General features: G+C 30.0%; 6 protein-coding genes across 6 annotated transcripts, besides 6 other annotated features; 3 read left to right on the forward strand and 3 right to left on the reverse strand.

Moving 5' to 3' along the window:
* Window positions 1-1,041: 1,041 nt before the first annotated feature.
* TVAGG3_0361630 (uncharacterized protein) lies at window positions 1,042-3,799 on the forward strand (the record flags this gene model as incomplete). Its single annotated transcript, XM_001579857.1, has 1 exon — window positions 2,723-3,661. One exon carries the CDS (start codon window positions 2,723-2,725, stop codon window positions 3,659-3,661), a length of 939 nt encoding a protein of 312 aa, XP_001579907.1.
* Window positions 3,800-4,472: 673 nt separating this feature from the next.
* On the forward strand, window positions 4,473-7,133 carry TVAGG3_0361640 (uncharacterized protein; the record flags this gene model as incomplete). Its single annotated transcript, XM_001579858.1, has 1 exon — window positions 4,512-7,133. One exon carries the CDS (start codon window positions 4,512-4,514, stop codon window positions 7,131-7,133), a length of 2,622 nt encoding a protein of 873 aa, XP_001579908.1.
* A 3,060-nt stretch (window positions 7,134-10,193) lies between these two features.
* TVAGG3_0361650 (protein serine/threonine kinase protein) lies at window positions 10,194-11,828 on the reverse strand (the record flags this gene model as incomplete). Its single annotated transcript, XM_001579859.1, has 1 exon — window positions 10,723-11,805. The coding sequence occupies one exon, from the start codon at window positions 11,803-11,805 to the stop codon at window positions 10,723-10,725; it is 1,083 nt and encodes a 360-aa protein (XP_001579909.1).
* Window positions 11,829-12,129: 301 nt separating this feature from the next.
* Window positions 12,130-13,192: a mobile genetic element.
* Window positions 13,192-14,495: a mobile genetic element.
* On the reverse strand, window positions 13,272-14,399 carry TVAGG3_0361680 (Mariner transposase; the record flags this gene model as incomplete). The annotated part of the gene is made up of 1 exon (XM_051231464.1): window positions 13,272-14,399. The coding sequence occupies one exon, from the start codon at window positions 14,397-14,399 to the stop codon at window positions 13,272-13,274; it is 1,128 nt and encodes a 375-aa protein (XP_051101194.1).
* Window positions 14,495-15,366: a mobile genetic element.
* Window positions 15,367-15,484: 118 nt separating this feature from the next.
* TVAGG3_0361700 (cysteine-type peptidase protein) lies at window positions 15,485-16,474 on the forward strand (the record flags this gene model as incomplete). Its single annotated transcript, XM_001579861.1, has 1 exon — window positions 15,497-16,450. One exon carries the CDS (start codon window positions 15,497-15,499, stop codon window positions 16,448-16,450), a length of 954 nt encoding a protein of 317 aa, XP_001579911.1.
* Window positions 16,475-16,725: 251 nt separating this feature from the next.
* Window positions 16,726-17,546, reverse strand: TVAGG3_0361710 (3-oxo-5-alpha-steroid 4-dehydrogenase protein; the record flags this gene model as incomplete). Its single annotated transcript, XM_001579862.1, has 1 exon — window positions 16,730-17,455. The coding sequence occupies one exon, from the start codon at window positions 17,453-17,455 to the stop codon at window positions 16,730-16,732; it is 726 nt and encodes a 241-aa protein (XP_001579912.1).
* Window positions 17,547-22,583: 5,037 nt separating this feature from the next.
* Window positions 22,584-22,690: a mobile genetic element.
* A 15-nt stretch (window positions 22,691-22,705) lies between these two features.
* Window positions 22,706-22,746: a mobile genetic element.
* Window positions 22,747-23,111: 365 nt separating this feature from the next.
* Window positions 23,112-23,800: a mobile genetic element.
* The last annotated feature ends 1,053 nt before the right edge of the window (window positions 23,801-24,853 follow it).

Raw genomic sequence — 24,853 nt, forward strand, 5'->3', positions numbered from 1 at the left:
GGATCATGTAATCATCATGAAATGTTAGTGTTAGAGTTCAAAAGAAACAGAATGAGTGGAAATCAAACACAATCTGAATAATTTTAAACGTATACAATCTTTAAGTTTGTATTTTGAATTCTACATATATGATTGTGTAATTCGTTCTTTCAAATTTTCGGATTCAGGCATGTTTTGATAAAATTCATTCCCAAAAACGTCAATTAACAATTAAATTTAGTGTATTTTAAATATATATACGTATTATATTTTATAAATTATATTAAATTCGCAAAATTTTAAGTTTTAAACAAAAATAAAAAATGTTCAAAATATGAAATTATGCATAGGATATTAAAATTTACATGTTAGCAATTTTTTTGAATTGCTTTCAATTTTCATATTGAAATTTTTAAGATTTTTTTCTGAAATAATAAGCAAGAATATCAACCTAAATAATATTAAATTCCATGCGTTAATTTCCCCTCAAAAGTCATTAACCGCCTCTCAATCTAGATTTTGTGAGTACTTTAGATTTGGCACGTATAGATAAAGTTTGATACAAACTTGTTATGAATGGATATTGAAGCACTAGGTACGAGATAAATTGAAATTGTGTCCTTTTCGGATGGTGTAATCACTAATTTTGCCGAAGTTTCTTGTTTTTGCCGTTGAACAAATAGTATATGATCACCAATGAAAGACAAAGTCACAAAATCAGGAACGTTTGTGATATTATATGCAGCAATACTTGTATTTTGTGGATAATTTTTGAATTTTTCATGGATAACATCATTGAAGTCGACACAAATTGTTATATTTTTCGCTAGTTTCGCCGGCCTCTTCAGCGTTTGCTTGAAATAATAATAAGATTAATAAGATTCTCATTCAAAAGTAATAAATTCTCAATTTTTGAATTTTTTGGCCTTCAGAAAAAAATTACGAGGTTTAATTTTTGTTTTTCATCATGTACCCAACAAATTTCTGTTATAAAATTTTTTTAACCACTTAAATTTTGAATGGATCAATGTGATTTTGCACTTTTTTGATATTTCAAATAAAGTCAGATTGATATATGCACATACTGTTATTGTGCACATATTGTATGTCACAAACAAAATCAGTAGCAAGCAAGCATAATAAAGAAAGAATATCAATCGATTTCGGAAAAGAAAATTATGAAAAAAATAAAAAAATTCAAATATCTTCTCCGAATTGCAACATATATGTCAACCAAGTGTCTGGGTCTTTGTTTGTTGCTTTCTTTGGCCAAAAAATCTCATTCAAATCAAAAAATTATCATAATGACGAACAAAAGGTAGCTCTAGAGCTGCTTTCACCCAAGAATATCACGTTGCGATTCAATGAAAACACAAATTTAACAATTCATAATAGATTTAATTCAAATAAATTTCTTGCAGCAGATTTCACCTTGATACTTAACAAAAGCTGTACCATTACATTTCTTAAGTGCTCATATAACGAAAAACAGTTCAAGATGAACATAATTCAAGATTTTCCGACGTCATATTATATTAGTTCATCATTTCTTCCAGCAGACTTACAAATAGGACAAAATTCTACAACAGATATATACTTTGACACACTAAATCTCAAGCTGAAGAGTATTCACACTTCATCATCTTTTAATTTGATATCTTCTCAAAAAAATTCCAAAATTTTCATACAAGAATTACAGTCAAAGTATTCTGAAATTTCTATTAACACAAATTCAGAAAAAATCGAATTTGACAAAATTGATTTGAATAATACAATTCTAAATATACCAAATTCAAGAATTAGTAGTACATTATGCTTTATTAAAAATATATCACAAATAAATTGTTCAAATCTATACATATACAGAACACTTTTATATCCAATTGAAAATCATATTTATTTTGTTGCAGAAGATTTATCATTAGAAATAATAGTTGTTAACAACCTTGATGGCGTTAAAAAGAAAAACATAATTATCTCAAAAACGCCATCAGCGCCGAGGATTGTTTCTGATAGTATCTATTCTTCAAACTCGAATTTTGTCAAGAGAAATTATTTATATCATCCAGAGACACAATTTTACAGTTTGGATTTGATAAATAAGCGTAAGAATGTATTTAATAGACTGATTGTTACAGAATCAGATATAACTATTGATGAAACTTACGTTACAAAACTCTCCGATTTGAAAGACTTTTTGAGAAAGTCAATGGATTATTCGAATTTTTCTTTTGACATTGAAATTTGGGATGACTACAAAACCAAAACAATTAAAATTGCAAATATTGCCGGATATAGAAAAATTTTGAATATACGCTCTAAATACTTTTCAAAGGTAAGATTTTATGATGAGAAACAAATACATTATATTAATTTCGATAATGTATTAGTAGATGATACTTATTTTGTAGCAACTACTTTTGCTTTACATAATGCAGTTGTTTCAGAAAATTGTCAAATAACCGTTTTAGGGAGTTTGAAAACCACGAACAGTTCACTTTTGACACCTAACATAACTTATAACTCTAGTGAATTACGCTTTTTAAATGATATTGTTGTTGATGAAAAGACTATAAATGATTCGTTAAATTCAGTTCAAATCAAAGGAGATTTCGGTTTAATTGCAAGGAAAAATGTCAAAATAAATTATGATCATTTAGTAAATAAGATTGAATATAAAGGAACAAATAATACATATATTATATCAGATATCCAACTAAATAATCCAACATCAATATCAACAATGAGAAAACTTTATTTAGACTTCAAATATTTGCCAACAAATTTGACACTTTCTACACCAGAATATTTTATTTTTGACAAAACAAAAATTTCTAATGAAACAAATTTAGCTTTAGAGTTTCCAATAACCATAGATTCTGAATCAAAAAGAGATGTTGTACTAAATACATTGCATCTACAATCAAAATCCGTTTTGGATTTGACAAATAACGTGAAAATTTTCACAAATGTATTGAATGTTTCAACATCAAAACAACCCAACAAAGTTACTCTTAATACAAAAATTCTGTCACTTTTAGAAGACTCTTTTACAACGATAGATAAGGTTAATGGTGTAGAGTTCATAGATATTCATTATTCTGTTTTTAAACTTGGTTTCATACACATAAATAGTTTGAAATCATTAAAAGCAAATAATCAAACTAAGAGTAATATTGAGGATAAAAATATTACTCTTATATATGTTGAAAATGCGAAGAAAGCAAAGTGTCCCGGTGGTTTGCATGTTAGATTTTATAATGATGATATTGAAGATCAATTTTTCTATGATGGTGATTGGGACGATTTCAACATCGATTTTATTTGTTTTGACTCGTTTGAAGTTAATGAATCATGTTTAAGTTACGAATTCATCAGTCATCACTGGGATTTCAATGGTAGTACTCGAACGTTTGATATGTCTATTTCTAAAAAGAACTCACAAACATGTATTTCATTGGTTCATCGTGATGCAGATTCGAAAGATGGATCAAAGAATCCTGGTGATAAGAAAATAAAGATAATAATTTATTCTCTTATTGGTGTATTAATTGTTATAATCATTGTTATCATTGCAGTTGCTGTTATTTGTAAGAAAAGAAACAAAAAGAAATATATTATTCGATTTGCTTCGGATAATGCTAGTGAAGCTTTGACTGAATCATTGCTTGCCATGGAATAGTATTATACTATTCTATTTTATATATAATAATTATGAAATATTTTTAATTTGATTTCCGAATTTTTCTTTTTAAATTACGGATTTATTTGACATGTCTCTTGTAATATTGTAAATAGTTTTAAAATAAAAAAGAATTAATGAATGTGGTTAATTTTTGTTTGATTTTCGAAATTCTAACGTTAAATCACTTTTTTTTCATAGTGTCAAACACAATCCGAAGCCTTTTTAAGCTCATTTGTTAAAAATTCGGAATGAAAATGAGGATTATTACAGATCCAACCAGTAACAAAATAACTCTCAAAATGTCCATTCAATTTTCAAATCTTATTTGAAATAAAATTATATTGGACATACATATAATAAAATTCTTTGATTTTCAAAAAAAGTCATTTTCGGTTATTTTTTACATTTTATTTTTGCAAAATTAAGCCCGATTTTAGTGCGATATTTGATGACCTTGTATGTCATGTTTTTTTTGAATTTTTTTGATCCGCAAACGAATATTTTTGGTGGTTTCAAGTATTACTAGATCTAAGTATCACCAATTTTCTTACATATTCCGAAATAATTCAAAAAAATCTCAAGAAAATTCTGTTTGAAATATTATAAAAATATCATCCAAATACTGCAAGGACCATTATTTGAATAAATTTGAATTGATGATCCCTTCATTTCGATAAAATTGAAAACTTCATTATTTTTTAAAGATAATCCATCTATTGATATTGCTTTAATTGACACAATAATAATAAAAAATAACATTTCTTAAGAAATTTGACATTTTTTTGTTTTTTTTTCAGAAATGTTTCTGTGTTGTTTCTTTTTATGGAAACAATGCCATTGCGAAAAAATGATCCCTTCGTCATCAGACAACACATATGAAATAGATTTCATGAAAGAAATTCAGAAAGGGCCTCAAATAATTCAGATTGAAAATATTTATTCCAAAGTTGTAGTATCATATGTTGCATACGATTCGGTTATTGCAATTATTGGTAATAAACTTCTCTTCCAATGTAAAAGAAATGATTTAACACAACATTTTTATTTGATCCCATCAATTAACTCTAATATTGAGATATATACGGCCGAAAATTCAAATATTTCAATATACAATAAGTTCCCATCAATAATTTTTTATCAATTATCCGTCAATATTTATCTTGAAAAATTTTGCAAAGTTAATTTCCTTAAAGCCCAATGGTTACTCAACCGAACAATTTTTACAATCAACCAGTTCTATCCTGCTGAATATACATTTTATTGCAATATTGTCCCTATCAGATTGATTCAATTAGAAAAAGCTGATTCAATCTTCAAAATTGGTACAGATTCTATCAATTTTTATGGTGCCATCACTATTTCTTCCTCAATTACAATAGTTCCACTTCAAAATAAATTTAACCACCTTGAATTTAATATTGTCCAGGCAAAATCGCGTGGTATCATATTTAATGCAAATGGCTATGATTTAGAAATCAGTTTCCTTAACATTATATCAGGAAATATCGATTTTCTGAAATCAAATCTAAAAATTGGGAGAGTTTCATTTTATGATGGGACATTTCTCAAAGGAAATAGTTTAGAAGTATCCGATGTAAGTATATATTCAGGTGTTTATGAGATTAACGTTCCTTTTATTCAAATGAATAATTCAGTATCAATAAATAGGTTCAGCGTCAAATACAACACAGAAGAAATTGCATACAATAGATGGAAAATCATCAGATCAGGCCAACAACCAGTATTCGATCTATTGAAACTTATATTTTTGGATACAAAAGTTATTATTCCTTTAGATTGGTATTTTGACAACGAAACATTAATTACTCAGATCAATTTCCAGAGAATCAATAAACAAATATTGGATAAATTATATGTTACAGAAAAAGATACTTATTTTGCAGATGCATACATAACAGATTTGAGTTCAATTGATGAAGTTTTTAATAAAATTACAGAAACAGATAACAAATTTGAAATTTTCATTTTAGATGAATACGAAGAACCAATTAATATAAAGAATATGTCTTCAGTTAGAACTCATTTGGCTATCATTTCTCAATCAAGGAAAAACAAAGTAAATATTATTGACCAAGGATCTTTTAAATCTCTTGATTTCAAAAATTTGACATTAATTAACACAAGAAATGAAATTGATTCAATAAGTATTGAATTAACAGATTGTTATTTACCTGTTGGAGTTCTAATAGATTGCAACAGAATCAGAACTTCTACATCTATAATTGAAACAAAAGAAATAATTACAAAAGAATTTACAGTTTTATTTGGTCATCCATTTGTTTTGAATGAAACTGGTTTCTTTTCAAGTGATTCAGTTATTTATTCACAAAACCAAAATAGAGTAGTATATACAATTATCACATTTGGTGATGCGAAAATAGAAACTACTAATTTTCCGATGTTTGTTAGTACAGGAAAAACAACTAGCCTTAGTTCAGATCTTCAAATCAATAAGATTCATTTCATAGATTATGCCAATCTAGATCTTAAATATTTTCCATTGGTTGCGAGATTTAATACAAGGAATATTAATATATCAAAAAATACAAAATTCGATGAAAATTCAGTTATTGAATTTGTGACAAATACGACTTTTTATCCGAACAGAAACAATGAAATCAAAATAAAGAGAGTTAGTTTTATGATGTCAGGAACAATTATGAATCAAAACCATTACTTAAGACCACATATTTTGAATATTTCATCAACAATTACTAATATAAATGAAACAATTCCACCAAGTATGAAAAGTGACATTTTGTCAATTTCTCCAACTTGCTATTTCATGCTTGATAAAGTCAGCGAAGTAGAATTCATTGATATACATTATACAATAACTCAAGCCGGATATTTAATTGTAAAGAATTTCATTTCAAAGAATTTCATTCATACTACAAAGAATGATAATTTAAGAAGTGAAGTGAACTCAAAAAGTGACAAAACTAAAAATAATTCGAACAAAGACACAATAAATATTAATATTTCTAAAGTTGAATATATTGAAAATGCGAAGAAAGCAAAGTGTCCCGGTGGTTTGCATGTTAGATTTTATAATGATGATATTGAAGATCAATTTTTCTATGATGGTGATTGGGACGATTTCAACATCGATTTTATTTGTTTTGACTCGTTTGAAGTTAATGAATCATGTTTAAGTTACGAATTCCTCAGTCATCACTGGGATTTCAATGGCAGTACTCGAACGTTTGATATGTCTATTTCTAAAAAGAATTCACAAACATGTATTTCATTGGTTCATCGCGATTATGAAGAAAGCCATGAAGAAAAGAAGGAAAAGAACAAAACTCCACTTATTGTCGGTCTTAGTATAGCAGCTCTTATTTTGGTAATTGCTGTTATATTGCTTGCTATTGCTATGGTAAAGATTTCTAGAAGGAGATTAAACTCTTTCACCTATTCAGACACACTGACTGAATCATTAATTTAATTGTATTGTTATGTAAAATTATATGTTTTTTTCGATACTTTATACTTTTTTTGAGTTTTGCTTTAATTTTGACAAATTATTCCATTTGATTTGTTTTATGTATTGACATTATTAATCCAGGTTGTAATTTTTCATTTTAGATATCATAGATCATTGTTTCTTTCCTTTAAATTTGCTAAATATTGAGTTATACGTTGATATTATTGATCAATAATTTTAAAAAATAATATTTTTTATTTGAAATAGTATATTAAAATCGTTTACTAGGAAAATGCATATAGCTAGATAAATTCGAATCCAATCTGTAAAAATATAATCAATATGGATTAAAAATTGTTTTCAATCAGTGATATAATTAAAATATAATAACAAACAATTTATTCATTATATACTAAGCTAGATGAAGTAGAGTCAATTAAAAATAAAATACCCTATATTTCCAACTCTTGGAAAATTTTCATGACCCCCCTACCCAGGGTCCTAAAATGGGTATTTTCCTCACACAGACACCGTGGTTTTTTGAGCCGGGAAATAAATAGCGCAGACAGTTTCTACATATAGAGACATGCTTATACTTAGAGTTTGACGGGAATCTAAAGTGATTTTTTTCTGCATCGCGAAATCTAATGCAATCTCAAAATCATGAAGAAACTGCGAATCGGAGCGCAATTTTTTAATATGTTAATATATAAAGGTACCCCTACTACTGCAAATGCTTCAAATGAAAATCTAAGAAATCAGATTAATTTGATCACGTTAGTATAGTATTGGTCAAACCAAAAACTCATATGTTGATATATAGCCTATGGATATTCATATTATCTACTTTTCATTGAATTACATAAGATTTAATAATCTCATAAATATTCTTTTTAATTTTCCGAATTCCGTGTGCATTTAGATTGCCCATACCTGTATATAATAATTCTAGAATGGTTTTGTTAGATATTAAGTTTTTTAGATTAATATTTTAACATTTTGATAAAACAAGCATTTGTTCCATTTTAGAATCGCCATTGAACTCTGGTTTGACTAACATGATGTTGTATGATCAAATAAATTCTAACTTCATGAGATAAATTTTGAAATTAGAAAATGCGATATCTGACTCAAATATTTATATGAACACATTTAACATTCAATGATAAACTAAAGTACTATACAGCAGATTCGATTTGGCTTATATTTTATATAATCAACTAATAATCCTATAAAATTGTGCTATTCACGTTGCTCAAAGATGTATTGAACATTCACTACTTGTGTATTGATAAAATTAGATATAGATTCTAATGTAAATCGATATTTTGAAAATTCATATATATTTTGTCTTGGTTTGGCATTTGATCGTGTTGAAACCGGAATTGCAATATATATCATCTAAATATATAACTATCAAAATATGAGCTATAGATTTTTAAATTATTCTCCTGAATATGAGTGACTAACATAATTATATTGAATTGAGTAGTAAGAATCTTAAATATTAGAATCTGACGATAATTTATTATAACTGTATAAAGGAACAAGACTATAAATGATGATGAAAATAAAGATTAAATTTAAATCTGAAAATTTGAAAACATTAAGTGTATTGTGCACTCTTGTCGTTACAGTGTCTCATTCCGGGAGACATTGTCACTGCATGTCTCCCAGAATGATATCAAGTTCCCCATTCATAACTTGAATGCGGAACTTTGACCGACAAGAGTGTATTGTGCACTCTTGTCGGTTGAAAGTTCTGCAATCAGAAGAAGATTGTTGAACAATCCGCCATTCCAGGAGGCATGAGCTTGTTATCTCTCCTGAAATGGCACATATTTGATAATTCATGGAGCAGAACTTTGCACGCAATCAGACAAAAGATTGCGACAGAGTAACTGGGAAGACAGCAACTTGAAGCGATAAGCTGCTTGGGTGCTGTCTCCCAGATGCATCTGTCGGGCAAAGTCTCAAAGGAGCAGAACTTTGCACGCAATCAGACAAAAGATTGCGACAGAGTAACTGGGAAGACAGCAACTTGAAGCGATAAGCTGCTTGGGTGCTGTCTCCCAGATGCATCTGTCGGGCAAAGTCTCAAAGGAGCAGAACTTTGCACGCAATCAGACAAAAGATTGCGACAGAGTAACTGGGAAGACAGCAACTTGAAGCGAAGTTTTGTTTTCGAGTCTTTGGTTAAGAAATCTTAACAAAAAAACAAAGAAAAAAATCAGATAAAGTTGTCAATAACTTCATCAGTTAATGCTCACCTATGGGAGGTGTTTTGCGGGAGCTGGGGGTATCTTGGTGAGTACTCAGGAGGCCAAGAAGGGCACCCCAACCGACATTATCCTGATGAATTCAGTTGTCAACCATTCTGAAAACCGCCGAAACCGTCGTGTGTAGAGAAATTGTTTAAATTTATTTTTTCAGATTTAAATAAAAATAAGAAATGTTTACTATTATGGATTTTGAAATTTTTTAAATTAAGAGTAGGAGATGAGACAAATTTAAATTTTTAAGAAATATTTGGAAGGGCGTAAGATACGCCAACTTAAATATATTATCAAATGAGAGAAAATCACTCAACAAAAAAACAATTCTTTCAAAAGTTTGACATTGATCTTTCTAATACATATTTTTGGAAGGGCGTAAGATACGCCAACTTAAAAATATTATCAAATGAGAGAAAATCACTCAACAAAAAAACAATTCTTTCAAAAAGTTTGACATTGATCTTTCTAATACATATCCTATGGAAGGAGTTTACATTCTCAAAATAAAAACCAGTTCAAAATCTTATTACTCCTTGAATTAAAATCATTTAATTTCAAAGCCATTCCAAATCCTTAAATCTGTATTAAAATCATTTTGCCAACAACCAACACAATACAAATTACATTTCCATATATCTTCTTGTCCATTTTAATTTTTTATCTCATTTTATTTAATTTTATTTAAAGCATATAGACATCGAGATCCTTTACCAATAGTTATATAAAAGTCAAATACATAATAAATTCTTAATTCTAGAGATATCTCAAAATCTCATTTTTTTAATTTAAAATACCTTTCATTTTTCACAGTACTATCACAACAAACAAGCCATTTACTAATTAACACATATAAGAAAAATATCAAATTACAAAACAACTTTCAATATCATTCGCATCAAATTCTATTTTTTCATAATTATCAACTACATGTTATTATATAATATATGTCGGCGCATATTCCACTCTATACAAGTGTCAGACACACTCACACAAAGCTGTGAGATTCATACCTCTATCAGTAGGACTTCTCAAATCAAGAACACATATGTTTCACTATCGCACATCTGTGTAGGATCTAATTAACCCTTTGGACTGGTACTTCAAAATTTGATAATTTGATAATTTCATGTGATATCATCATTTGCCTTTAAAACAACTGTGCGTTAAACTAGACACGTTTCTCTATCATAATGCAAAATATCAAAGTTTGGGAGACTCCCAAAGTGTCTGAAACTGATCATAAGGGTGAAAAACCGTTTTCCAGAAGTTGGGAACGTAGGGTAATTAAACATTAAATGCTTCGAAAACGAAGCAGTGCAATATAAGCAAATAAATTAATCAAGCTTTCTGACCAATTTCGGAGAAGCGTTTGCCATAATCAATCTTTTTGCTCCTTTTTGGAAAGTTGAGCCTCGTATTGGCATCTTTTGGTTTGTAAGTAAATGGTTCCGCATTTTTGGATGGTTATAAGTTGAATTAAATTTGAACGAATTTAAATCTCCGGCAGATTTACAGAAATCAGCACATTCTTTATTTATTTGCTTCCTCATCATTATCTTTGTGCCAACGTAGCTGTCGTTCGAGTTTGCCGCCCATCTTTCGGTTTGATTAAAAGGATCTCTAAGAATGAAGGCATTTTGGTATGAAGCGATCCAAGGTAGTTCAGCTGCTTCTTCCGATGATGGTCTTTCTTCAGGATCTTTATTCAACAATTCTTTGATAACAGTTATGATCTGTTGGTTGCTAATCATGGGGTAAAAAGGATCTTTTGTAATGATCTTAGAGGTCAAACTTTGCATATTTGGATCTCCAAAGGGTAATGTGTTATATGTAAGCGCATAAAGTATAATTCCGAGGCTCCACATGTCTACTTTGTGGTTATACGGCTTTCCCATTAACAGTTCCGGAGCCGAGTAGGATGGAGAACCACATGTTGTTTTGAATAATGCTGCGTCATGTTTTTGTTGATTACTCAAGCCAAAATCAAGAAGTCTAACGTTTAAATTCTTATCGATAATGATATTTTCGAGTTTCAGATCTCTATGGACTATTTTTAATGTTTTGTGTAAATATAGAACAGCGGAAAGAATTTCACAAAAAATGTGCTTGATCTTCCAATCAGGGAGTTTTCCTTGCTCTTTTATGTAATCAAGAAGCGTAGGCCCTTCTACGTATTCCATGACAAGATATAAATTTTCAGCATCTTCAATGACTTCATATAGCGAGACAATGAAAAGATGATGTAATTTCATCATTATATCATATTCCTTTGAAGAGTTAATGCTGTGTGCATTTTTAGTAACGATTTTTATTGCAACTTTTTCATTTGAAGGTTCATGAGTTGCTACATAGACTTTACCGAAATTCCCTGAGCTGAGGTGTTTGTCAAAAACATAAGGACCGATATTCCGGTTCATCTTTTACTGGAAAAGAAACGAAAAGAAAAATGTGGATTCGATAGAAAAAATTGACATCACAAATTTTTCACTAAATTCTAGAGGAAATAAAAACAGTATTAGTGTTAGTTATTTTTTCTAAATCATATCATGAGAAAAATGCGTGCTAGATTTTGAATGAATTGAGAGGATATGTCAAAATGCTTTTAATATTCGACACGTATTTGCAATTGTTATCACTTCTAAATGAAATTTGCAAAATTTTGAAACTGTATTTTATACAGATAAATTTAATAAATTTGAAATAGACAACTTTCTCCATATAAATGTTACATCGATTTTTCCTTTTCTTTGTCTTTTTACATCAATTTCTGCGTTAGTTGCTTTTTCCATGATCCTAATAACACGGTCATCTGCTGGATTTTGATCAATTTTGAGTTTGATAACGAAAGATGGTATCACTTTTGTATAAATTTCTATAATAACATCATCAATTCTGAGATTTTTTCGATCAGGAAAATAGTCATGTTTGAGTGTTCTAAAATGAGCTTCGGCAATATTGTTAGTTGCGTCGCCTTCACGCCTGTCACGAGCAATCCATCTTGATATGTTGTAACGCCATTGTCTGTTAAAGTATTGAGATGATGTTGGATCTGTGTCGAGCAACTCCAGAACTTGATCATAGACAGCATTTGCTTCTTCCTCATGTTCTGCATCTAATTTGAAGACTAAATCCTTCATCAAATTATAGAATTGTTCAAATTTTTCTTGAGAAGAAAACTTATTTGTTTTGCGAAGAATTGCACGAAGAACATGTACTCCGCACCAAAGTATTTGAGCTTGTGGAATGCTTTCTTCTATTGCTTGAGCTATCTGTGGAGCACAGTCCATGCTAATGTATTCTGGCTCAATTGTTACCCATCTGAGATAGGTGCACACGCAAACTTGAATGTTTTGATAAGTGTCTGGTTGACAAAAGAAATATAAAAAAGGAAAAATGTGAAAATCTTTGATTTTGCCAGTAAATGCATACAATGGAATGTTTGATCGCAACAATTTATAGGTGCTGTCTATATGAAATGTCTTGATACTATGCGCATAAGCTTTGCCTTCAAAAGGCGCGTAATAGAAACACATATTATTGTCTGAGACTTCAAATGCAATGAGATCATCTGGAAATTCTTCTTGTACTGTCTGAACAAAGATTTGCAATGACACAACATCGTCAGGAGAATATCTAGTTTGAAGAGCATGTATTCTCTCTGCAAATCGTTTGATTGCACGTGGTTTTTGAGCGTACATCTCTGGAATGGACGGACCTGTAAGAGGAATTTCAAGATCTTTGAATGCATTTAGCTGTGCTATCGCTCTTTGATTGTCATCTGTTTGGAAGTAATGTTCTAAATATAGGGTGTCCAAAGGTGTGTTTAGCACAAACCTGAATACTGCGAATAGAAATAAACAAGTTACATATATATAAAGTTTATTTAAATATAATCACCATTGGATTCAATCACGCGTTCGCAGCGATCGATCCAGGCTTGAAAGACACGCTTTAAATCATCATGAGAAAATTGCTCAAATTGCTCTCTTACAAAATTTTCAAGATCATCTGGACTCGCGAATTCGCGTCCTTCAGCTCTCTTTTTTAGCGTGCCGAATAAATAAAAGTCAGAAGGTGCAATATCAGGTGAATAAATTGGGTTTGGAACAACTTTGACATTGTTTTCCACCAAGTAATTCATTACCTTATGACTTTTGTGAACTCTTGAATTATCAAAATGAATTGCAAACTTTTGTTTTTGTTGTTTGGATTTCTCAAACTCATCAGAATTGATAATTTGAGTAAGAACATTGTCAATTAGATACTGAGCATTCATCGTATTAGGTTTTTGAAGAATATCAATTGCGATGATGCCATTCACGCCCCAAAAAACCGACAACATCATCATTGGTGTGTCAATTTTTTTCTTCGGGAATGTTTGCGGATTTTCATCCTTCGGGATCCACATGATTTTGGCTTCTGTTGCATATTGAAACCAAGACTCGTCCCCTGTTACTAAAAAGCGAAACTTCTTGGATTGATACGCACCCAATATAGAGAGGAGCTCTTTCGAAGATTGGACTCTAGATTTTTTTTGAACTGAATTAAGGTTGTGCGGAACCCAACGTGTATACGCTAGTTTGTAGTTCAAATAATTGTGCAGATAATAACTGACTGTTGTACATGGTATCTTTGTCATCTCCTCTATCCTTCTGAGTGATGCTCTTGGGTCTTCATCTAGCGCTTGAAGAATTGCTTTGATTTTTCTTTGATCCGGCGATTTTTTGTCAATTTTTATGATGGGCGCCTTTTTGTTCATGAAGTGATACATCCTAACATGATACGTTACAGTGGAATAGCTAGGAGCATCCATACCGAAGCATTTTACCAATGTCTCGTAGATTTTTTTACAGTCTTTGCATTTTTTTGCAAGAGCGAGGATGTTTTCTTTATGATTCATTAAAAAAATGAAAAAAATCCCGCCAAAATTTCCCGCGAAACCGCCTCTTGTCTCAAAATTCATTTTATATCCCGGCATGGCGCCAAAATACAACATACTCATCATATACATATATTCATATTTTTTATTATATATTTATAATCAGCATATATCTCCTTTAATAGTCTCATATAGAGCGCTGTGCTAAACGCACCTTTGGACACCCTATATTTGCGATAAAAGACAGACGAATATTGACTTTTGTCATTTGGGGCGGAATGATCATGTTCTTCAACTATTTTGATTAGTTTGTATTTATTTTGATCCAAGATTGCAACATTAAAATGTGCAGGACATTTTGGATATTTGCAGTGGAATGAAATCTGAGATCTTTCTTTTCTGACACGTTCACCATATCCATACTGTGCTTGTATTTCTTGTTTAACTCCAAATTTACAAAGATCCATAACAGTAAAGATAGTTTCTTCTTCTAATTCCATTTGAAATTGAAATGAAAATTAAAAATTCAGAAATTTGAATAGATTTGGTCTGTAATTAAATGAGAATAGCAGTTTGTTCGTCATTGTTTGAGGCAAGAGTATTATAGGAATATTATATGATGGATTTGAGTTGCATATAAAGAGTGCAAAAGGATAAAGAGAGAAATTTTGTTAGATTAAATTATTAAATTTTAATTCTTTATTTTTTAGGATTGTTAGCTTTGTAAGATTGCTTTCTCACAAGAGAAAACAAGTATAAGGTTTAAGCTGTATGTATTAAAGTTATAAATATTTGATTTTAAAAAAAATCAAGATTTTAAACTTTAAAGGTATTAATTATGATTATCTTTCTTCAGCTTTGCATGCTGTATGCTACTTTTGGAAACTGCTCTATTGTATTAGAATGTTTTTAAATTTTGCACCTAAAAATGCGTAATATTAAAAATTAAGGTATTAATTATGATTATCTTTCTTTAGCTTTACATGCTGTATGCTACTTTTGTCTTTGAGACATTCCATGATTTAAGTTAAGAAGCTTTAAAAAAAAATGCAAAAAAAAATTGAATACTTTACTGGCTGGGCAAATTTGTCGCCGCCCCCAGAAATGATAACATTTTTTCAGCTATGGTATCGCAGTGGGTAATTTCGAAATTGTAGAGCAATTCCGATTTTAACCGCTCTAGATTCATTGATGTTGATCCGATTCTCACAAAATAATTTTAATTCAAAATGTTTCTCTTTTCTGCATTCGTGAGTTCAACTATCGTCTCTCGTCAGGAAGAAGCTTCATTTATCTCTTGGATGAGAGAAAATAGTGTTATGTTCACAGGAGAAGAGTACGCCTTCAGGCTGGGAATTTATTTAACAACTGATCGCTATATCAAGCAATTCAATCGCGGAAAGCGCTCACATACTCTTGCCCATAACAAGTTCTCTGCTTATACCCATGCCGAATACAAGGCTCTCCTCAACAGTAAGCCAATTCATCCAAGAAATGTACAGAAGTCTCAGATAACAACACAAAAAGTTCAAGTTCCAGATACATGGGATTGGAGAGATAGGGTCGCCTTCAATCCAGTCCGCGATCAGATGGAATGCGCTTCTGGATTTGCATTTGCTTCATGCGCTTGCCAGGAAGTTACATGGAATATTTACTATAACAAATTATACCTTCTTTCACCACAAAACATGTTAGATTGCGCTTACAACGAGGAAGGATGCGATGGCGGTGAAGCAGATCGCGCTGTTGGCTACATAGTTACAGATCAAGATGGTAAGTTCGGTCTTGAAAGCGACTACCCATACAAGAGCGAATCTATGGGTTATTGCGAATTCGACCCTTCAAAGGGTGTTACAAAGGCTTTAGCTGTTAACTACACAAGAGACGAAGCAGACATGAAGGTCCGTGTTGCTACAACTGGTCCACTAATCTGCGGATACGATTCCAGCAGCGAAGATTTCGAATACTACTACCAAGGTGTTTACTACAGCGATGACTGCAGCGCCTGGGGTATTGACCACTGGATGACCATCGTTGGTTACGGAACTTACAACGGAGATGACTACTGGCTCGTTAAGAACTCTTTCGGTAAAGGTTGGGGCCAGCAGGGCTACGGAATGGTTGCTCGTAACAGAGATGGTGCATGCGGTGTTGATTTACTTACATTCAGCATCAACGTCTAAAAAATTTAATTTCTAATTTAATTATTTGAGTTAAAACAATATCAGTTTTTGCCATATTTTCCTAAGATATAATCATTTTATATTTATTTATTTTGATTTTACTCAAAATTAAATTTGATATTTTTCATTCTTATAAATTGTTTGTTGATTTGGTTCACATAAAACGATCTAAACCATTAGTTCAAGTTTTGTCATGAACATCTCAAAAAAGCCAATTTCGTAGAAAGATATTCTAAAAATAAAACAGAAAATTCAATAATTCTATATTTATTAACAAATTCAATAAATAAATGGGAATATACGCTTCTTTTCAAGGACAGGTTTTCCGAATTCTTTGAGATAGCGGTCGTAAATCTTGTGTGCTCGTGGAACGAGGTTAGCAAATGTGAACCAGACAAATACGAGTGCTGCAGGTGATAATGTCAATATGAAATATCCAAACCATTCGATGATTTCACCGAGATAGTTTGCAGAAGTAACGAATCTGTACATTCCTTTATTTGGGAGATAGTGCTTTGTATCACCTGGTTTTCGTAAGTTTCTTATTACGTGGTCAGAGTGAATGTTAATAAACATTCCTGTGAAGAAAATTAATGTTCCAATGATAAACTGTGGTGTGTAGAACCATTCATTTGTGTAATATCCTTCTGGTGATGTATAGAATAACCAGCATCCTTGTATGTATCCGTTGCATACGTTGAAAGTTGCACCCATGACCATAATCAATATTGGCATGTAAGATTTACCTTTGATAAGGAATGGGAATATGAATGATCTCTGGAAGTAGTGTATTTGGAAAATAATGAAGAATGTAAGATAAATTAACTTGAATCTTCTTTCAGAAAAGAACCAAAGAATGCAAAGAACGAAGAATACAGGACATTCCATTAATATCCATGCTAATTTGTTTGAAATTGCTGGTCCCCATGATCTACTGGCGAATTTTCCGTAACCAGCGTTAATAAAGTATAAGGCAATGAATACGAAAACACCAATGATGGACATCACTGCCATGAATATCTTCAGACCATAGAAGTCGAGTATGTATTTTTCAATCATCAACTGAGAAATGAACTGTTATTAGATGAGATTTTCAAATAAAACAATTTGAAATATTTACATTATGATGAAATTTTGGATCATCTATGAAAAATTTGACACATTCAATTTGATATCCAAAATTACATTCAGAGTTTCAAACATGTAATTTAAGCATATAATTAGAAACTATTATACTTACTCTTGCCTGTGCAGTTTATGTGAGCTCTCACATCTGATTTTCTAATCTCACTCTCAGTTAAAATCGATATATTTGCCATATGATACAAGTAAGGATATCGCATGATCAATATTTGTGAACCACACTAAATATATTGGTCTGCTTTGATGGAAAAAATGCTGGGAAACGTGCCCCTATGTGTAAAAATTCTGGTTTTTATAGGAATATTCTCCGAATGTGATCCGTATCGAATCCTATTGAATTCATGCATAGCTGTTCAATGAATTATTCATTCATGAGACTTCCCAACGCTGGAATCAGAAAAGAAGCGATTATTCCTATGGATAAGAAAAAGAAGATATGTATCACTTTTCGTTAATGTACTTACAAATTTTTCTTTGATTTATTTTCTGAAGTTTACATTTTTACTTCCCTTTTTTAGTTTCGAGTCGAAGAACAATTTTAACTTCATTACCTCAAAAAATCAGCAACCGATTTGAAATGAATTTAGAGAAATATAATACAAGAACTGTTCCATCAAGAATGGACAGAGTTTTTCCAAAATTCAGAACAAAGAACAAATTACTCTACGAAAAGTCAAAAACTTAGTTCAGAAGATCAGAATTATTATATAAGTTTTTGTAATTTTGTCACAATGATAACAGAAGGTGCCATTAACTTTAAAACTTCGAAAGATACAACCAAAACTCTTATTGAAACAACAAATTTTAATAATTGCTCTAATACTAAAGGAATGGGAGGAAGTTTATACTTCTCCGAAGAAGGTGAATGCGTCCAAAATCGAATTTGTAGTTTAAATTCTAATTCTGCTGAATTCTTTATGTATTGTTGGGTTGATGTCAGTGATATTGCTAAATATAAAAATAAACTTCTTGATTCTTCTATTTCTGAAAGCGGAAATTTATATAAAGATAAACCATATAATATTGTTCTAAAAAATGGAGAAATTGAAATAAATTCTATAAATATTTCTTATACTGATATATATAGTGAAAGCTTATTTGACATAGGATACTATAATTCTTCATCTAGAGCATCATTTTCAACATTTAGTAATAATACTGATACAAATCCATCAGGTAGATATTATATTTATTTTGGTAGTTCATCAGAAACATTATTGATTAAGTCATGTAACTACTTAAGTAACAATTTACATGTAATAGTAAGTTCTTCTAGTGCATATGTTTATGTAGTTAATTGTAATTTCATCAATAACACAGGTAGAAATAGTTATTTTGCATGTACTTCAGGTAATATTACAATTGATGGATGTTTTATTGATGAAAGTAATCCTAAAATCACTTGGACTGTTTTTTTCAAAAATATTGAAACAAATCCATTCAAAATAGAATTTCCAAATTTAACATGTGAGTTTGATATTCTTAAATCAAAGAATGAAGAAGAAACTGAAATCATAAATTTCAACAGAAAGAAAAAATTCTTCAAAAATCTTCATTTTTTGTTCTTTCAATCATTTGTTATTATTTCTCGAAAGAAGTAAAATATATCAACATAATTCATAATTTATATCATTCAATGAGTTCTTCTTCGCGTATCTTGAATTCACCTTTACCAGGAATGTCGTTTTTCGTTGGCATGGAACGCTCACTTGGACTATGAAATCGTGCACCCTTCTTTAGATTGCCAAATTCTGATGTTACTTTGTATTCCCCTGGACCTGGTGTGATTTCACAATGTTCATGCTCTGTTTGAGAAATACTTCAGCATTAAGTAAAAGTACATTAAATCAATTTATATTCAGTTGAATGAGTTAAAATTCCATGTTCTGGTGTTTGATCAACTTTGATTTCAGGATTGGAAATTTCAAGTTGGAATTGTTTCAACATTAGACTCTTGACATTTACTTCTTACGATTTTTTTTTTGTTTTGTTTTTGTTTTTGTTTTGTTTTTGTTTTTGTTTTGTTTTTTGTAAAAAAGTCTGAATTAGAAATCTGTATTAATGAGCAACATTGAGCAGCTTATTAAACGTGCAATGAATAATGATAGGATGGCTGCACAGATATTACTCAAAAACCCTCAATGTTTGCCATTAATACCTGAAAATGCAAATATTTTACTTCAAAATGTAAGAATATTAATTTCAGATGAGCAGCATACACTTGAAAATCGAGATATTGAAAACGACTTCCTCATACTCCCTGCAATTTTATATAAAAATCGAGCAAATCCGAATTTTTTAACTTCTGATCAAAAGAAAGAACTTTTAAGAAAGGTTGTTGAATATTTACAAACTGTTAATGCAATTACTTTCATCGAAGAAGAATCAATTTCAATATTTTTTCTTGGATACTCAAATTTACAAAAAACAAAAGCACCTTTTATTCCAAAAATCAATTATGACAGTATTAGCTCGTATTTACTTACAGAAAATGATTTATTCATTGCATTTTCACTTATTTTTTACATTTTTACCAATATTTACAGAATGTTTGATATTCCTGATTGTCACAAAGATCTTTCATACTTATATTTATATCCTTTCATCAGCAAAATGTTTTTAAGAAATATTATTTTTCCAAAATCATTTTTTGAAACACGTGATACAGTTATCCTTGATATCCTGAATGATATGAAGAGTTCTAGTTCCATTCCAAAAGAGGCAGTCGAATTTGTATCAAAAAAATGTGGCATTTCTTTCAATAAAATTGTTGAATTCTTTGAAATTATTCCAGAAGATATGTACACTTTGGCACTGACAAATATTGAATCAATGGCACTCAAACCATTGATACAAAACGATTTTATCAAAAAAATATTAAAAACAAATTTAAAAAACTTCGAAATTTGTACTAAATACATTGATGACATTGCATTTGTAGATATAATAAGTGAGTTTATCAATGATAATTTCATTCAAAACACTATTTATTGCATAAATTTATTAAATTCATCAAAAATTAAAAAACTTATTTCTTTTAACTTCATCAACAACCACAATGTTGCAAATCTCAATACAAATTTAACTCCAGACATCATTGAATTTTTCCATATCATTTTTTCATGTTTTTCTCATTTTCCATCAGTTATTCCAGAACAATATCGCATTCACAGTTATTATAATGGTTGGAATGACGTCAAAAATGAAATTTTGGATGAAAATAATTTTGATTGTGACAAAAAACCAGAATTTTATTGCGAAAACTGCAAAAAATACTTTTGTTATCATTGTATAACGAAACACATCAATCATATCTACACAAAAGTCACTCCTTCAGCTGAAAACTGTTGTTGCCAAAATGAAAGTAAAAATTTGAGAAAATTGGACGCTTTTATATCGAATTTGTTCATAAAATGTCACATTTTGAAGAGTTATTCGTGTAATTTGATTAATCCAGATTTTTCAAAATATAAATTTGAAATTAAAGCAGTAATCGAACGATCTCCAGTGAAATTACGCAAATACTGTGACAAAGTAACAGTTATTGATACTCCAAGACCCAAAAAATTCAATTTTAAAGGATATGAAATTTTTATTTATGAAAAAAGGTTTGAAATCTTATGTAATCCTACTAGAATTTATAGTTATGATCCAAACATGCTGTTTTACAGTCCAAATATGATTATTTTCATTCAAGACAAAAGAATTTTCAAAATTTCAGAAGAAATTGAAGCAAAAGAAGTAACTTATGAACTTTTCAAGTATTACACACCTATAAGTTTTGTTATGTATGAAGATTTTGTCATTTGTCAGTGCAAAAACCGAATTTTAGTTTTTGATTCCGAAATTAGTTTTTTAATTAACGATTTATCACTGGAAAATATAAGAATTGACTCTTTCATCATATTCTTTGATAAGATAGACTATGTTGCTCTTACATGTTCCAATCAAATCTATGTTTCTCCGTTGACAGAACCTGCTTTAATTTTGCATTCAAAAATTGATACAAAAAGTGTCAAAATTTACGATAAAGAGAAACATATTTTTGTTGCAAATGATTTATATACAGAAATATATACATATGAATCATTTCTTTCTCACGAAAAACCACTTTTTACGATCAAAAAACCGAAATTAGTTCCTGAAGTCTTCATTCCACAGATATCATCATTTTTATTAGGAATTGAAAATAGGGATGGCTTTTATCTGTTTACTTTTTACGAGCAAAGAGTATATATCAGGTTTTTTGATGCAAAAAATTTTGAATTAATTTCATTTGACGAAAAATTTGTTTTCAAGAGCAAATGTTATGAATGCGAGATTGATACGAAGAAGTTGATTAGTTGTGTGTTTAGAAACAAGAATTATTTGAATCCTTATCCAAATATTTTCAAAATTCCAGAAAAAGAAGAAATAATTTGCAAGAAGAACCAAACTATTAAGCCAAGAACGAAAGATATTTCATTAGTATACTTTGAAAATGAGAAAAAAAGAAATACAGTGATAATTAACTCGAAAAAAGTTTTTTATTTCGAAGAAAAGTTCCAAATGATTGTTTTGTCTGAGAATGAACTAGATACAATCGAAAGTATCAGAAGTATTACTTGTTCTTGTCGAATTATGATTTTTAATTATCAATTTCGAAACAAAACTGTGAATTTTTATCTTCCTTGTGATAAAATGAATTTCCAATGCAATGTTTCGAGTTTGATTGACCACATGAGTCTCTGTTTGAATGCTGTGTTTAAAGTTCCTCACGTTCTCAAGAAAAACATACAAAAACTTTCAAAAAGTTTGTGCAAAAATGACTACTTTTACCAGTTCCTTTTCAAAGTGATCGAATCTGACTCTGATATACCGAAAGAAGTGGAAAAAGAAGTTGCTTATCACTGCTTACCAAATGGAAAATCTGAAGCTTTTTTGAAGTGTTTTTTAGAATAATAAAAAATATGTATTGTTCGTTTATTTTTTCATACATTCAATTGTTTATTAAGGGTGCACTTACACCTGAATGGCATGGCTTTCAATTCTGGTCTTTAAGCTTAATTTTCAATTACGCTTCACACCAATTGTCAGAAATTTGAATTAAAGTCAAATACGCAGAATTTTGTGTGTTACATATTAAGTTCTGTCAAAATGTAAGCTATTGAATTTTTTGAGAGGGAAATAATCGTCGAGGAAGTAAAAAGTGACGCTTTAGGAAATATTATTAGAAATATGATAATAAATATATTTGGAAAAAATATGTTTTTTTCAAAAATTGAAATGTTCATAGAATATTTTGAAATATGTAGGGAATTGAATTCGGTAATATATGATAAACAGGATTTTTAAATTTCAAGGAAAAATAGCTTTTGTGAATACTTTTGAGAACTCTTCTCAAAGATCATGATTCAAATATATTAAGGAGCCAAAATATTAGAGATGAGTTCACAATCAAAATTTTACATTTTAATTATTTAGAAAAACGTATTAACCTCAATAAAAAAATATCTCAAAGATTAATAGTTAATTTAGGGTTTCCTAGCTATCTAGAGGGAATTGTTCCTTATGATGTATATATTTATAATGTATGCATCATAAGGAACAATTCCCTCCTTAAAACGAGAAAACTTGTTCGAAATTGTTTATCATTTCGAACAAGTTTTCTCGTTTTTAATAACAAACTAAAGGCTATGAGGCACTGATTATATATTAGTGCCTCATAGCCTTTAGTTCCCTCTAGATAGCTGGGAAACTTTCTCCAAATGATAAGTTATTTAGAGAAAGTTTCCCAGCTATCTAGAGGGAATTGTTCCTTATGATGTATATATTTATAATGTATGCATCATAAGGAACAATTCCCTCGCTGAAGTGAGAAAACTTGTTCGCAATCATTTCGCATTGCGAACAAGTTTTCTCACTTTTAGTAGGGAACTAAAGGCTATGAGGCACTGATATAAGGTCAGTGCCTCATAGCCTTTAGTTCCCTCTAGATAGCTGGGAAACTTTCTCCAAATGATAAGTTATTTAGAGAAAGTTTCCCAGCTATCTAGAGGGAATTGTTCCTTATGATGTATATTTATAATGTATGCATCATAAGGAACAATTCCCTCGCTGAAGTGAGAAAACTTGTTCGCAATCATTTCGCATTGCGAACAAGTTTTTCACTTTTAGTAGGGAACTAAAGGCTATGAGGCACTGATATAAGGTCAGTGCCTCATAGCCTTTAGTTCCCTGTAGAAAAGATCGAAATTTTATTCTGATTTTAACTGATCTATATTTCGCTTGCGTTATTTGAATCTTTTCTTTTGCATATGTCATTCCTTTCACTTTTCGAATTTCATTTGCCTGCATGCTCTCTCGTTTTGGTTGAAAATCAACTCAATCTTAAAATGAACTTCTTCATTCTTTACAATAAATTCAATTTTTTTCGAGATATATCTTTATCTACCCCTATGTGAGCTGCATATTCTTTCTCGCTAAATTCTTTTGATCCTTCAGAGCTAAAAATCAAGTTTAATAAAAATAATGTTTATTCATAATTTTGAAAACCAAATTCAAATTTGAATGAGAATTTTTGAAAAAAATATAGTATATTTCAATAGTTCTATGTGTCAATTCGCTCAGCGAAAGCTGAGCTAGCTTCGTTCTCGAAAGAATAGGGAAGGAGTGAAAGAGAGTGATACAGATGTTGACACATTCATATCATTTCAACAAATTTTGATCAAATTGAAATTCAATGAAATTCAATTCACTTCATATCCTTCAGTTAGTACATTGACATCCTTCTACATCACAATGATAACTCGTGCATCAATAGTTCTACAACTAACTCAGAAAAAACAAGATTTTTCCTTCCAGCTTACAGCTTTTAAAAAGTTTCGATGATAAAAATCACTCTACTCTTGTTTATCGATATGTTGTGATAGTAGGTAAACGTATTCTTATCGATATTAATAAAATATTTTTACGAAAATCTGAACCAATTACAGAGTTATTCATAAAGTTTATGATAACTGTAATTACTTCATCTTTGTTTTATATTTGAATAAACAATTTAATTTAATTTGCATAATTTTTTTTAGTTGAAAGACAGGAAACTTAGTTGAGTTTGTATTATTTTTATCGTTCAATTCATTGTATATGTGAGTGATCCAGATATTTAAGATATTTAGAAAAAATTTATTAATTTGATTAACAAATTTTAATCAAAATAGCAAAAATATATTTGATAGCTGTAAGCAAATAATAATTTCTATTTCAAGCAAAATCACTTAT

This window comes from Trichomonas vaginalis, chromosome V, assembly GCF_026262505.1.
Source record: "Trichomonas vaginalis G3 chromosome V, whole genome shotgun sequence".
Lineage (NCBI taxonomy): Eukaryota > Parabasalia > Trichomonadida > Trichomonadidae > Trichomonas > Trichomonas vaginalis.